Here is a 14,716-nt window from a genome sequence, read left to right as displayed (position 1 = left end):
TTATTATCAAATTACTTTTGATACATTTCATAAAGAATATGTTTCTTATTTAATATATACTATTTTATTGCTGTTGTGCGAGGTGGTTACTTCACCAATATTTATTTTATTTATTAAACTTTAATTAACCTAGACAATGTAAATGGCGCACTTAAAACCATATGGACTTACCAATCAATTGTAGAATATACTTTTTTTTTACAATAAAATGAAGAAAGGCTAAAAATATATTAAAATTATTGTTAACTTTGTAAAATGTTAAATACATGCTCGGGTGGATTACTGCTGGTAGTATGAGGGTAGTAAAAGGCCTCTGACGTGGCTTACCGGGCTATCACTTTACGTGCCCTCCGAGACATGAAGGGAGTAATCATTCATGAATTTGAAAATTTAGAAGTTTAGGCTGAGATTTATTCTTAGGATGTTTGTTTTTTGTCGCTCGGTTCAGCCAATCGTTATTGAGTTTGTGATATAGAGCTATCTAATATTTGAGATGGTGATGAACATTAGCTATTGTTACCTTGTTAACCAACATATCGCGGTCATGTCAACGAAGTCGTAAGTATGGATTAATAGACATTCATGAACACTCTATATGAAATCGAATATACCTATTTATTTAAGTACAAATAAAAATAGTAAAATCTACATTTTACTATATCCAATTACTATATTCTACTATATCCAATTAATAAAGGAAAAAAATTTAATCACTTAGACTAGCTGTACAAATGATCAAAGATTCAGGTGAATAACTCCGTGTCTTCTTTTAAAGGGTAATAACTCTTTAAATAATACTTAACAGGCGTGTAATGGCTGACTTGAGGATATGAAGAATTTTATTGCATTCGAAGCTAACTTAGTCGTAAATAGGATGAAACTTTTACAGCTTTCTACATTTGTAACAATTACTTACATAATAGAGGCGTCTTCAAACTTAAATTATAAATTTATGCACATTTACGTATGTAGTTAAATTATTATTTAGATGGCTACCTCCTTGTTCTTGTAACATACTAGATATTTTATCTATTTCTAGTTATGCGTGCTCTGTTTACGTGATAAGAATAAATTATTTGCTACGTTAAAAATTATGTGTAACACAAATATCATACCAATAATTGTATAGGCGACAAGATACAACAATCACACTTTTACATTAATAATATTAGTAAGTATTTATTATTTTATAACATTTTATTACAAGAACTGTTTCGAATTATTATTAACGCCACTGTGACAAAGTAATGTGTTTACATAATAAACACTTGTACTCTTCCATAAATTATATAATAATTCGAAGTTCCACCAGTTGTCAACAATCAATATAATAGTGTTTATATAATATTCATACGAAGTGACTGTGCCATTTTTTTTTAATGTATGGTAATGGAAAGGTAACTTCGCTTGCGCTAACGGCATACACTGGCGGGGTACCAGTGAGGGACGATAGGTGAGAATGAAAAGGCAGGTCACTTAGCACATCGTGATGAATACACCTGGAATTCAGCACGATGTTTTTCAGGAGACTGCTGGACGTGTTGAAAGTTCTATGGTAACAAAAGCGAGCTATGAGAATTATATGCGGCATTTATAAACGCATCTTTATTAGGCTTTACTTTATCCAACAACGTACAATGACAGTGTTATTGTTGTTCATATACATTCTTCACTAGAAATATATGTTAAAGGTGGTAAAACTCCTCGTAAAAATTCAGGCAATCATAGTTACACCACGAGAAATAAAAAAAATCAAATTGAATTGCCAAGAACACGACTCACAAAAACTATGAAACAAGGCATTTATCTAAAAATAAAAATGTATAATAAATTACCCAAAACAATAACACAATTGCCAAGAAATAAATTTAAAAATAAAGACATATTTTGGGCAACAACATAGTTTTTACAACGTGACCGAATATCTAAATGCCAATATTAAATTATGATATATTATTTATTTATATTTAATTATTTTTTGTTATAATTGTGACAATTCCAATTTTAAAACTTATAGTCATCATTATTGACATGTACTGTAATTAATTTACAATCTTATTTTCATTTTATATTTCAAAAGTTGTTATTATCATTGTTATTATTTATATTAATAATTTAAAAATTATAATGTTAATATTGATTTGCCATGGTGTGACGAGAACTGTTACTTTGGTTAATAAAGAAATATAATATAATAATGTAATCCGCATTACTAACAATCCTTTCCCCACATCTGTAGGACCGTTTAGGTAAATGATAAGTGAACTAAACTCTAAGGTTCTGTGCTAAATGGATTAGATTTACTTATTTATTTAAATTATTTTTTTAAAATAGGGAACCTATCTAACATCCTGTTACTAGTATTCATCTATGGTTGCCATCTTATGTTATCAAGAATCAAGCCCCAACAGCGGCTTTACGTGCCCTTCGAAGTATAATGCAACTGATAATAATTTATAAACGATGCCAATATGTGTTTGAAAATTTTGATGTTTAGGCTGAGATTCGGTTTTAGTATTCCCGGGTCGCAATCGAGCGTTTTTCGACTGAATGTCACCGTTCAGATACGAAACCTTGTAGAGTGAACATTTTACAAATTAGTAACTTATGTTAGTTCTAAAGGAAGCTAGATACTGTGTAAGGGAAAAAAATTATATGAAACCTCATTGAAAAACCCTTGTTAGCGCGGTAACATTGGGCTAATATCACCTTTTATGTATAGAGTATCCAGTATCTAGTAAAAGGACGTTATAATATCCATACAAATAGATAGATCAGTGAAAGGATTGTATTCGGTCGAAACGTTAAATAACAATAACATATTTTTTACTTGCCTTCATTCTGTGAGCTTAAAATTTATCAGTATTGTCGGTCACGTATACTTTTATTTTTATCTTAAAATATTTGTAAAATAAACTCATCCGTTCCGTATAATGGACAGCAATATTTGCCTAAGATACATACAAAGTAAACAACTGAAAACGAATGAGATTTTCCTTTTTAGGTATCATATACCTGATACTGAATAAATATTTGTTTTCACACTATATTTTAGAATGTACTTAAGTACCTTTACGTTTATCTTATAGGACTAAAGGTATAAGAATAAGGGATAGGATTATTTATTCTTATGCTATACGAATTTAGAATTGTTATCAGAGGTAGACTTGGTACAAAAGTCATTTGGTTGGGCACCTCTATCCCATTGTGTTTCTACCGTGAAGCAGTTGTGTTTGCATGGCTGTATTTCGGTTTGAAGGGTGGGATATGGCAGTAAATTTACAGGGTACAGAGTAATAACATCTGAGTCCTGAGGAATGGCAACGCATGGGTGAAACAGTATACTCTGTTATGTCCATGGTACCCATGGTACTGGCTCATGTCTATAGGCGGTGGTTACCACTTTCTATCAAGTGGGCTGTCAGCTTGTATGCCATTCTAGGTTGCATATAAAAAAAAATTACTGTATTATTGTAGGGGTTAATATAGTTTTGTCTATTAAATAATAAGCTGTAAGTTTTTAAAAATAATTTCAAATTTGCGTTATTATAATAAGTGCCATAGAACCAAATGTCTTCTCCTCGACCTAGAATACCCTGTGTATCATGCACCAAACAACAAACATCAACATTCTTCATCAAAAATATAACACATTATAACTGCTAAAATTATTTCTGTTTCTTTAATAGCAAAGGATGCGATAATGTAATACTTTACGAATATCTGCACGTACCTCTCTGCATATCTACCGTAATAAGTATACTTAGAGTACTTGGGTACATCATGAATACACAATGAATAACAATTGTTTTTCTTAGTTATTACTTTTATGATTTATTTCAATATTACATTCACTTCCATAGAATTAAAAATTCATGAACGTAGAATTATTTTGTAGACTTCAGATGAAATAAAAGATTATTTATAATAATTCATTTGTATATCCTTAGTCAGAACTGGTCGTTATTTTGATCATTTGTAATAGGCATTTTGGCTTGTTAGCCATTTTATTGTCAAGGTTGTTATTTCTCCTGCTAGAAATAGAAAATGAGGTAATTCAAAACTGGTTTGATGTTGTCTGTGATTTTGCTATTGTTGGCACTATTGATGCCACAATTTTACATTGAAACAACGTCAAATAATCATGCATAAAATAAAACTTAATAATCTTAGGTATCTATATACCAATAACCAACTCTTCTGGTTTTGTATAATCAAAACGCACTGGCCGTGTAAAATCGTCGGGCTTTTTCTTGTCCGCTGGATCTTGTTTTTTTTCCTCATTGAAGATGTATCAGATCAGACGCATTATCCTGTGGAGGGTTCGATTTGGGCGCGGCGAGAGGCACGCGGGGAGGGGCCGAGCGATGCGCCCGCGCATAACTTGGGCGTGACGTCACGAGGATCCAGTAAAAAACGCCATGAACCCGCGCAGTCAAGGTCTTCGAGACTCCTGCATTTACATCTTATTATATCTACATATTAATGCGTTCTGCTCACGTTTTGTTATACTGTGCTCGAAGGGCATAGTTATGTTGCACGCTTTATGACATTCATTTTCATTCTCGCATCTATTTTAAATGCACAACTATGAGAATTCGCTCGGAGGCTTGAAATGGTTTCTTGCCTATAAATGTTTTATCACACCCTTATTATATTTTAAAGAGAAGTTGTAAATATGTCTGCCTTGTCTTCGTTAATCACGGCACCCAACATAAGTAAGCCATTTTACACAGCGTTAGGTGATATAACGACGATATAAATATGTTTTAACGGTAATTTTGTAGGGAAATATGACAGCTAAGTCTGTTGCCGCAATATCAGGGCCCTTGTACCACAGTTAGGAGACCTAGATAGATGTGATCATGTTGTATACATATTTACTGTATAATTATGTTAATTACATAGCGATGAAAGCATGTAGAAATGAAGATTTTAATCTGAATACAAGCAACAAGATTCTTACACAAAGTACTTTTCTATATCTTCTAGTAGTATTACTTATACAAATTTCCTTAATACTTATTTGAGACATGATAGTCTTGAGCTATAGAAGTTATTTTCGATCACCTATTCATTTCGGTAACGTTTTTTTTATGATATTTAGAATGGCATAAAAACTGATGGCCTACCTGATTGAAAGCGGTAACCATCGCTTATAGACATGCTATGGACATCACAAAATACTCGATGATATCATTCTATGGTGTTATGCTACTTTTTTTATTTCACTGTCATAGCCTTCAAACCGAAATACAGTCATACAAGTACAGCTGTTTCATGACTGAAACACGGGTAAACAGAGTAATTTATAGATTGATGAACAATAGGGCTCAGGTCGCCTTTTCCAATTGTCCTGCACTGACTTTGCACGAATGGGGTCGCCATTCGAAAACCTTTTTTCCATGGGCTGTCGAGCTATATGACCGGCCCCTTTGCTTCTTTAACCTTATGATTTGGAATTTAGTTTAATTTTAAACTAGGACAGGGTTTCTCATGGTAATTTAGAGTCATTGTAGAAGTATTAATTATGTTTCACATATACGAATAAATATTTACTGAATACATTTCTTTGCAGGTGACGGTGTGGGGCAATAATACAGTTGCTGAAGTTGTTTGCGAACCACTTCAAGAGGTGGGAGTTGTAGTAGCTGGTCTTCCGACTGGCCCGCTATGCGCACCTCAAACTGTTCCTCTCGCGGAACCCCTGCCACTGCCGGGAGCATTCATCACTACTCCGCCCGCTCCTCCTGCAGCTCTTTTATTTCTTGGCGGTTCCAAAGCGCCTGTAGAACCAAGAGCATCAGCGGCTTCATTGGAAGGCGAAGTTCTGGTAGTGGAATACCAACCACCACTTTGGGATGGCAAAGACTTGGAGACATTCATAGCTTGGGAAAAGATTTATGGTCAGTATAAAAGATTATTATGTAAAATCTTTTTAGAATACAGTATAATTTTAAAGTTCATAATACGGTATGTGTATAAAATAGGTACCTTTTTTGCTTAATTCTAGAGGTTCTCAAATCTCCTGCATTAAGTATTTTTTTATAAGTGTATTATGCGATATCTTCTATAATCTTTAACCAAATACAGATTTTAATACATCTTTTTTCCTTGATAGTACCAACATGTGAGTGTACACATTTTATCACGATTGAAGTCGCTTTTTTTTTAACAAAATCTCAATTTTAAATTGAAATTTAAAATGGTAATCAAGTTAGCGGTCCACATCATGGAAAGTGTTAACTGTTACCAATAGACATGACCATTACAGAATACATTACCTAATTTATATCTATAATACCACATTTAATACCTATTGTAATACAATGCATATTTTACACACAACTAAACGCCTCAAACACAAAAAGTAAAAACGGTTAATTCTAAAAGACAATTAACGTTTAGCTTTCTTTATCATAAGTCACTACAGGACGTCATCAATAAGCTTGCCTAAATATATTCAGTTAGACATTGAATATTCCGTATGCAGACATAGCATGTTTGTAGAAAGCGGTTTGGTAATAATGAGACGCGTACGCACGCCATTGTTCAGTAATCTTTCGCAGAAATGGCTCGTATGCATTTGGTTTGCACCAACCGTGACCATCATACTGATATTACAATTTGATATCTAAACCGGTTTTCTATGTATATTTTATAAGAAAAGATTTTAAACTATAGTTGCAATCTGCAGCTTTGCATTTTAAAGAAACAGAGAAAACGTATCAATTACATCTTCCTGGCATACGAGTACATAACTCGCTTCAAACTTTTTCGTAACTATCATAAGAGAATCGTTTATTATAATAAACGATGATGTGTGTATATGTATATACATAATTAAGTATAGGATCCACGATAAGATCTGTAAACTTAACATTCAAATATGTCCTGGTATTTATATTAGGTATATAATGTAAACGTTATTAAAATCACGAATTTTCACATTTATAGTATTAGTAGGATATTCATGTTATTAAAATATGTGGAATAAAACATGTGAATATAAATATATTTGGAAAACATTAATATAATATACATTGATGTTTTCCAAATATTTTAACTTATAAATTATTATTTTACTGATAAATTATTAATTTGTGATGTGATGTTTACTGTGTGGTCTCAGCATAGAATAGGCTACTTTTACCTTTCACGTGGGTGTCGTAAGAGAGGGCTAAGCAGCATCCCTCTTAAAACATCAAAAAAGCCTAATTTCGGTTGCCAATCTGCCTATCAAGCGTGGCAACTATTGAGAAAACCTCTTTCTTTTGGGGGAGGCCTATGTTCAGCAGTGAATAGTAGATGGCTGATATGATGATGATAATGACAATGATGTGATATATTTGTGTGCGACTTCAAAATGGATAAGGTTTTCAGGTTTTTGTAATGTGTGTATATGTAATAATTTCCATAAGAATTTTTCAGTTAGTTGCATATTAATTTTGTCATGATTAAAGTTTTTTTGTGGAATAAAATATGAATTTTTTTAATACATTTAGAACTCACGCGATTTGGCAGGCTGTATAATAATTATTAATTGGAAAAAAGAACGCCTTAACAAATCGGTATCAAAGACATCGATATTATTTGTACCCGCAGATTCACGATGAACTCAAATTTAATATTTATACTGAAAAGTAAAGTATTAATAATTTTAATTAAATAACATACATACACATATACTTTAAATATACTAATAATAATTATACTTGTACCTATTTATTGACAGCTATTTTAGACAGTCTCTCTCGATGAGTTCAAGGAGTTACAAAGGTCTGGGTCATATACACTGATGAACGTTATCGCAAGGTGAATAATTCAATAGATGTGTAATCTGACTTTTATAACTCCTACAATGATTTTTAGAACAATACAGAATTATATGTTTGGTGCAATTAATAGTGTCATAATTTATTATGAAGGCATTTTGTACACGACTGATAGATACTTTATCTCTATTACAGCTGCTACGTTGTATTCAGCAGTGGAATTATATGGAAAACCGTTACTACGTGCAGCTGTTATCACCAAGGAAGAATATCATCTACTCTTCTATTACCTTGAATCTGTGTCTGAAGCTAGTGAAGCATTAACTGAGAGAATGAGAAAGTACATAGACTCTGGTCTTTTATTAAACGATGGTAAGAAAGAAGATGATACACATTCAATTACTTCAAAGAAATCTATTATAATTGATGAGGAAGAAAAAAGTATACTTACAGAATTAATTCAGGAAGGAGTTCTCTCTCAACAAGATGTTGATGGGTCTTCAGTAATTACTAACTCAGAATTTAATGAACCATCAGATAACCGTAAGTTTGAAGATGATAACAGATCTAGCATTTCTTCTATAAGTGCTAGTCTTCGCAAAGTAATTGTTGATATACCAATAAATTGCGACGAATCTGCAGCTGACAACTCTATTATAGAGAGCAGTGATAACGTGACAACTGTAACCATTAGAAGTAGTGGACAATGTTGTGCTGACCACAGAATATCAGCTGATGCCAATGAAAACGTTTGGGCTAATGTACGATGGGATTTTCTAAACCCAACCGATTTTGGATATGATCTAGTGCGCAGCGTGAAGCGTAGTCGTTCAGAGTCTGCTTTAACTCCTGTTGCTAGACGTCGAAATGAAGAAATCTATGAAGCGTTGCGAGATGGTGAATCTTGTGGCAGTATAACACCTTATGAATCTATCGAGGACTTATATGATTGTATCAAAAATTCTCAATATATAAGCGCTGCTGCTGTAGAATCTTCACCTTCAACTGAAAGTCAATCTGAACCACAATATCCTGATTATTATGAAAAAGCCAGCACTACCCGTCAAAGCTCAGCTAGTAGTGATAAAAGTGGTGCCTCCTCCGCGTTTCCATTTTCGAAATGTGGTTCGAGCGATTCAACGAGCGTGTTTACGTCATGTGAATCGACTAGCGGGATTAGTACTTTTGCTTCGAAAAGCATCCCGGAGTCGCTTAAGTGCCGCGAGTTACCGCCTCCGCCAACGGAAGGCGAAGAAGGCGAAAGCGCGATATTACTGAAACAATTGTTTATGGGAGAGTTAATGGACGCCTACGGGGAGTACCTTTCCGCATATCCATTTGCTCGTGCTTTGTTACGTCGAAAGGCGCGTCGTGACGAGCATTTTACTGCACTTGCTGATATTAGAAGAGGAGCTGCTAAACACACTATAACTGACTACCTCGAGTTACCGGTAAGTACTATGCTTAACTATTGGCAGATGTGTTTGAGATGTTTAGTATAATAGCAGATGTGAAAATTTCTAAGGTACTAAAGGATTACTGTATTGCAATGCTCTTGACCTTAAGTCGAAAGCAGAATCGACATAGTGTCATATAATGAACGTGTCAAATGTGGTCATTAGGTTTAATCACTAGGGAAACGAGAACAATACAACTAAGAGTGTCGGTCGAGATTGATTTAGATCGAGTCGAGATTTGTAGTCGATTAAATCGCGGCCGCGCGACAATGATCCGCGCGACAAGCGCACGCGCCGCCATTCAATGCTAATGGGCCGGAAGAGTGCACGTGTAGCTCTCTCTGGTGGTGATTACAGACATTGTTGACGCCAACGCTAGAGTTTCGGGTTTCGAAGGTAACAATAAAGAAAAGCTGTAACTAGATTAAATAAAAAATTTGATGTCATGACACATTTCACAGACGAGTGATATATATATATATATATATATATATATATATATATATATATATATATATATATATATATATATATATATATATATATATATCACTCGTCTGTGAAGTAAAAAATTAGGAGACTATACCTATATTAGGTGGGTATAGGAATTCTAGTAAATATATTAGGTTAGAAGTGTATTTTATAACATGGTCACATTGGTCAGGTTCGCCTACACAAATTTACAAAGCACCACACTTGATGATTTATGGAAAATCAACTTTAACTTCTGAGAGATTCCGTAAACAAATCAATAGGTCATTTATGGTTGATGTACTTCGAAGAAAATAACGTTATCTTCACTAAATTTAAATATTAATAGGTATCTACTTAACAAATCATAAATAAATTAAATATGTGTTAGCGAAAATATACTTTAATGTATATCTATTTAGTGCAGTAAGAAGTTATTAATATCAATAGGAATTCCATAATGTTTTATTCATTTTAGTATTACACTTTTAACATTTTCATTTTATAATTATGTTCAGTTTGTTTTGAACAGACATGTATTGCCTAATTTTCAAAGATATTTGGATCGAGTAACGTTCGTTTAAAAGATATTATAGAATCATAATGAAATCACTTTATCTGTACTTATTCGACGATCAATCAGTCAGTCACGAAGTCTTTTTACAACAGTTTTGTCTATATGTGGTCAGACAAGATAATCGTCTCTTCTGACCACCACATGTCGTCCTCATTACTTCAACTGTTTAGTGGACACCAGAAGTAACTGTATTTCCTTATTGTTGTTATGAAAGAACTCGCAATAAACTTGTTTTGCTACATGATGCGGGCCGAGGAGACATCGCGTTGAGATTAGATCTTGATCCCCCCATTTTATTTATGGTCACCTTGTCTACTATGATGTATTTTTGTTCTAAATAATATTTAAGAGCAGTGTTTTTAGAAGTATTTTTTATACCACAAAAGTGGTTTACAAATGTTATCTTATGGTAATTTTTAATATCTACTTGTTGGTGAGCGGCTGAAATTAAAAAAAAAAACGGGGTTCGGCTATATCATCAATTAATACATTGAATTTTTATTCAACGGAACAAAGGTACCGGTTAGAGCTAACTAAAATATTATCTTTAAGGCGTCCATTTTTACTACAAATCTTGACATCAAACATTTGTATTTATAACCGCACGTTTGTAAGTGCGAATATATTGCACGCGCAGCCACGCAGCTCCGACGGAATGCTAAATGATCTCATGTGAGACTCCTAGATACCACTACTTAGAAGATGCCGACATTCCCCGTCCTATACGCTCACATACTCACCATAAACACCTTCTTAGATTATGCTGATTACCACTAGAGTTACAAACTAGTCTTATTGGGGACATTAGGATAAGAACTCGCTAAGCTTTGCTATTATGGACATCCTTTTGCAACATTGACGATATTGTAGCTGATATCTGGATAATAACCGGCTATATACCTTAGCTGTGTAACTGCTTTTACTGTGCTAAATTCTTGTTAGCAAGACGATAATAATTTAGTGTCGTTTGTTTTTTTTTTTTTGATAGTACCTATTTAAATGTAATGTAATGATGACGCAGATAATATTATAAGTATCTAAAACTTAGAAAATGATAATGATCTGCTTTTACGTAATGATTTGAATTCAGGGAATGACATTTACGAAATATTTCGAATTACAAGTGATCATGACCAAACCGCACCACTAAATTATTAGTGTACTTGACCTACCTATTTTTATAACTATCTAGGTAATTACATAATATTTTTATATGCTTATTATAGACTTGATCACCTCTCTGGTTTCCTATGAATATATATATGTTTACGCGAAATTACTGTTTTGTGGTATATTCCATAAACAGTACAGTTATATAAAAAAAGTATTTAAATTTATATTTTTTTTATTTAAATCTTTTAGAAAGTTAGCCTATATTCGTCCTCAGACCAAAAAATTATGTATTTTATATTTTAGACATAGGTTTAGAGAAATGGTGCCTCAGAATTGATCCTACTGTCGCTACCTAGTACATGTTAACGGATGTCCGTTTCTAAGCAAAATTATCATGATGACCGGATTTTCTCACACTTATCAATACACGAAGTGCTCGGCTTAATTTGTACGTGATCCGATTATTCAAAGTATCTACTTATTCATAATTAAACGTTTTCAAACGTACCTACATCCTTTTTAGAAGAACATTAAAAATACTTTCAATTCCTAGCGAATGTTCAATTTGCAATTTCTATTTATTTTTGAAAGCAGAGAAACTTATTGGCAATTTCTATTATGCCAAGGGAATTAGAAAGAGATACATTTCAGTTGTGAGATCCGGTGATCTCTTAAATTGGCACCGCTCTCGACCGGACGTTCCAAGCATACTGAAACATTATAGTCATTGTATTATCTGCCTTACAGGATTTGTATCTACAGATAGAATACCTAACAAGCAATCGAATAGCAGTAGCAAGTATACAAGTAAAAAAAATAAAATAATCGTTTCCATTATTTACAATATAAGTGTGAAAGTGAGTTTATATGTATAAATTTGTAACATATTAAATCCCATAATATACATATAAATTTACATACATTACTAGTACAGTAGTGATATCTTTTAACATATATAGATGAAATAAATATCGGCATTACATGAGTTTTATTGCCTATGTTGTATGTTTTATTAGATATGTAGTTGATGAGATGTTATTTCACCCTAGCAGAAACTAAACTATGCAAGAAGAAACTATGTATATCTTTATTTTATTTCCGCGAGAATTTCCAAGTTCTTTTGTTAGTGAATGCCTATTCATAGATCAAGTAGTTTTTAAAATTTCAGTTAAAGAGTGACATTTTGTCTCATTTTCGATAGTTCTTAGGTATATTATGTAATTAGAGTTAATTGTGTTTCTCATGACTACTCAAACGCACGACGAACAATTATTTAAATCACATAACGAACAAACGTCCAGTCCCTGGGTTAGTTACGCTCAATTAAAATAACTTGCATGATTCAAACCTTCGAAATTTTAAATACGTTTTTCTTTTCTTTTCTCGGAATGACAATTGTTTTATTTGATTGTTTGTACAAAAATAGTTTTTAGAAAGATTAACGATCCAATTATTTCTACTTTGTTTCAATACATAAGTATCGAAATAAAGTAGTATCGATGTAATTCGTATACTGAATAAAGATTAGGGAGATTAAAAACTAGCTTTACGAAGATTATAGTAAATACAATGCATTTCCTATAAAATTATACTAGTTCTTTAATATAACACCCTCATCGCAGGAAGTTTATTAAATGATTCATGTAAAACAAGGTTTTTTTTTATTCTTTTAAATAATAAATACATGTTTTTAAATAATTGGTATTCTGAAATCTTCAGAGTATAATTATTTAAAAAGAATCTTTAAAAACGCCCTGCTCGGATAAAATCTTGTTCATTTCTTTCAATTAAACCGGTGTTATAATCAGATTAAAATTGAAAATTATATTTTAACCAAAGCATCATCACTAATAGTCAGTCAGCATAAACTTGATTTTAAGAATCATGCTTATAATTTATGCGTATCACGATCGCGAACGTTATAAAAAATGGAAATAACTCCTTTAAAGGCAACTGGTTCCATCACGCTCAGTATATTGTAGGCTGTCGATGAGTTTTTATTCACATTCTTTTTTCTACTATGGACGTTCGCTTGTAGAGTGTCTGTGACATTTCCTTTTAAGATAGAATTTGTGGCTTGACGTGCCCTACCTAAAATATGCTAATTCAATCCGATAAAGACACTTTGATAATGTGACGAACTGACGACATTTTCACAGAATTAAATGCATCTTACTTTTAAAATGTTAAGTGCTCTTAAGATTGAGAAATCATTTGTCTAGCCAACGCCTTAGTTGTACCTAATTTTATTTGCGTAGTGTTGCGCAGGAACTTGTTCAAAAGCACGACCTGTAATGCAACATTTAGGTTGAATGAGTAACAATACACGGCTGATATTTGGAATTAGGATGTTCTTCTTAGTCATTAGAAATGAGTTTATGAAATACTAGATATAAGTCAAAACTAACTATAAAATACCTATAGGTAGTAGGAAAGGTAGGATGCGTTTTAAATATGATTATAACTATAATCTTTGATAGGGTAGCCAGAGATATCTGTTGACTTTTACTGTTACTGTGAAATTAACATTCGGTATGCCCATCGTTCGTCCAGCATATTTGAATTTGGAAGCGCAAGACACTACTGTCCCTCGTATTAATTTGATTTATTAACGATTTTTTTAATATAAGAGATTCCGATGGAAATTTAAATAATTCTATAAACTTTTTAGTCGCTCAGATTTGAACTCACGATCTTTGGGTCAGTAAGTCGAGATAGTTTTATTTACTTACTACTAGGTCACGATAACAATAAATTTACATTTTAATAAAATGATATAAAGGAAGTGTATAATCAAAATCAAAGAAAAACATTACGTGTTTGTAATGCATAAAGTTTTATTCATTTATGTCTATTTTGCGCTGCAGGTGGTTTTATTTCCTCAATGGCGCCAACACATGGTTTCTATTTAAAATCCTATAAACTGCACTGTTTTATTTATGTAATTTGAATTCATCTTAGATCATTATTTTATACTGTGCAATTCAGTTAAAACCTTACTGCTTTGTGATAAGGTTAAATATTATAAAACGGCATTGAATATCGTTTGCTGTTTCTGTTCCTGTTAAAGTAAATTTAAAGTTTTATGGTATCATGAAAAGACCGTAAAGCACATTGAGTTAAACCCTTTAATATATAAAAGGTTTTGGGCTTACACCATCTAGGTACTGAAGATATATAACGCTATATATTTTAGGGTTATTATAATATTTTAGGGTACATTTTTTAAGTAGTTACCTATCTAAAATTATTTATCGTTTATTTATTTATTTATTCATTAGTACAAATATGTGTACATGGTGGACTTAATACTAAAAGTATTC

General features: G+C 32.5%; 1 protein-coding gene across 1 annotated transcript in view; it reads left to right on the top strand.

Annotated features, from left to right (window-relative positions):
- Positions 1-14,716, top strand: part of LOC113516123 (uncharacterized) — a 155,541-nt gene that overhangs the window by 57,694 nt on the left and 83,131 nt on the right. Inside the window, exons 2-3 of the mRNA XM_052901049.1 lie at positions 5,579-5,906; positions 7,971-9,226. Coding sequence (XP_052757009.1) covers positions 5,579-5,906; positions 7,971-9,226 — 1,584 coding nt within the window. The remainder of the gene's footprint in view (positions 1-5,578; positions 5,907-7,970; positions 9,227-14,716) is intronic.

This window comes from Galleria mellonella, unplaced genomic scaffold (assembly GCF_026898425.1).
Source record: "Galleria mellonella isolate WM207_F2 unplaced genomic scaffold, CSIRO_AGI_GalMel_v1 utg74, whole genome shotgun sequence".
NCBI lineage: Eukaryota > Metazoa > Arthropoda > Insecta > Lepidoptera > Pyralidae > Galleria > Galleria mellonella.
This window is presented reverse-complemented; position numbering and strand designations above follow the sequence as displayed.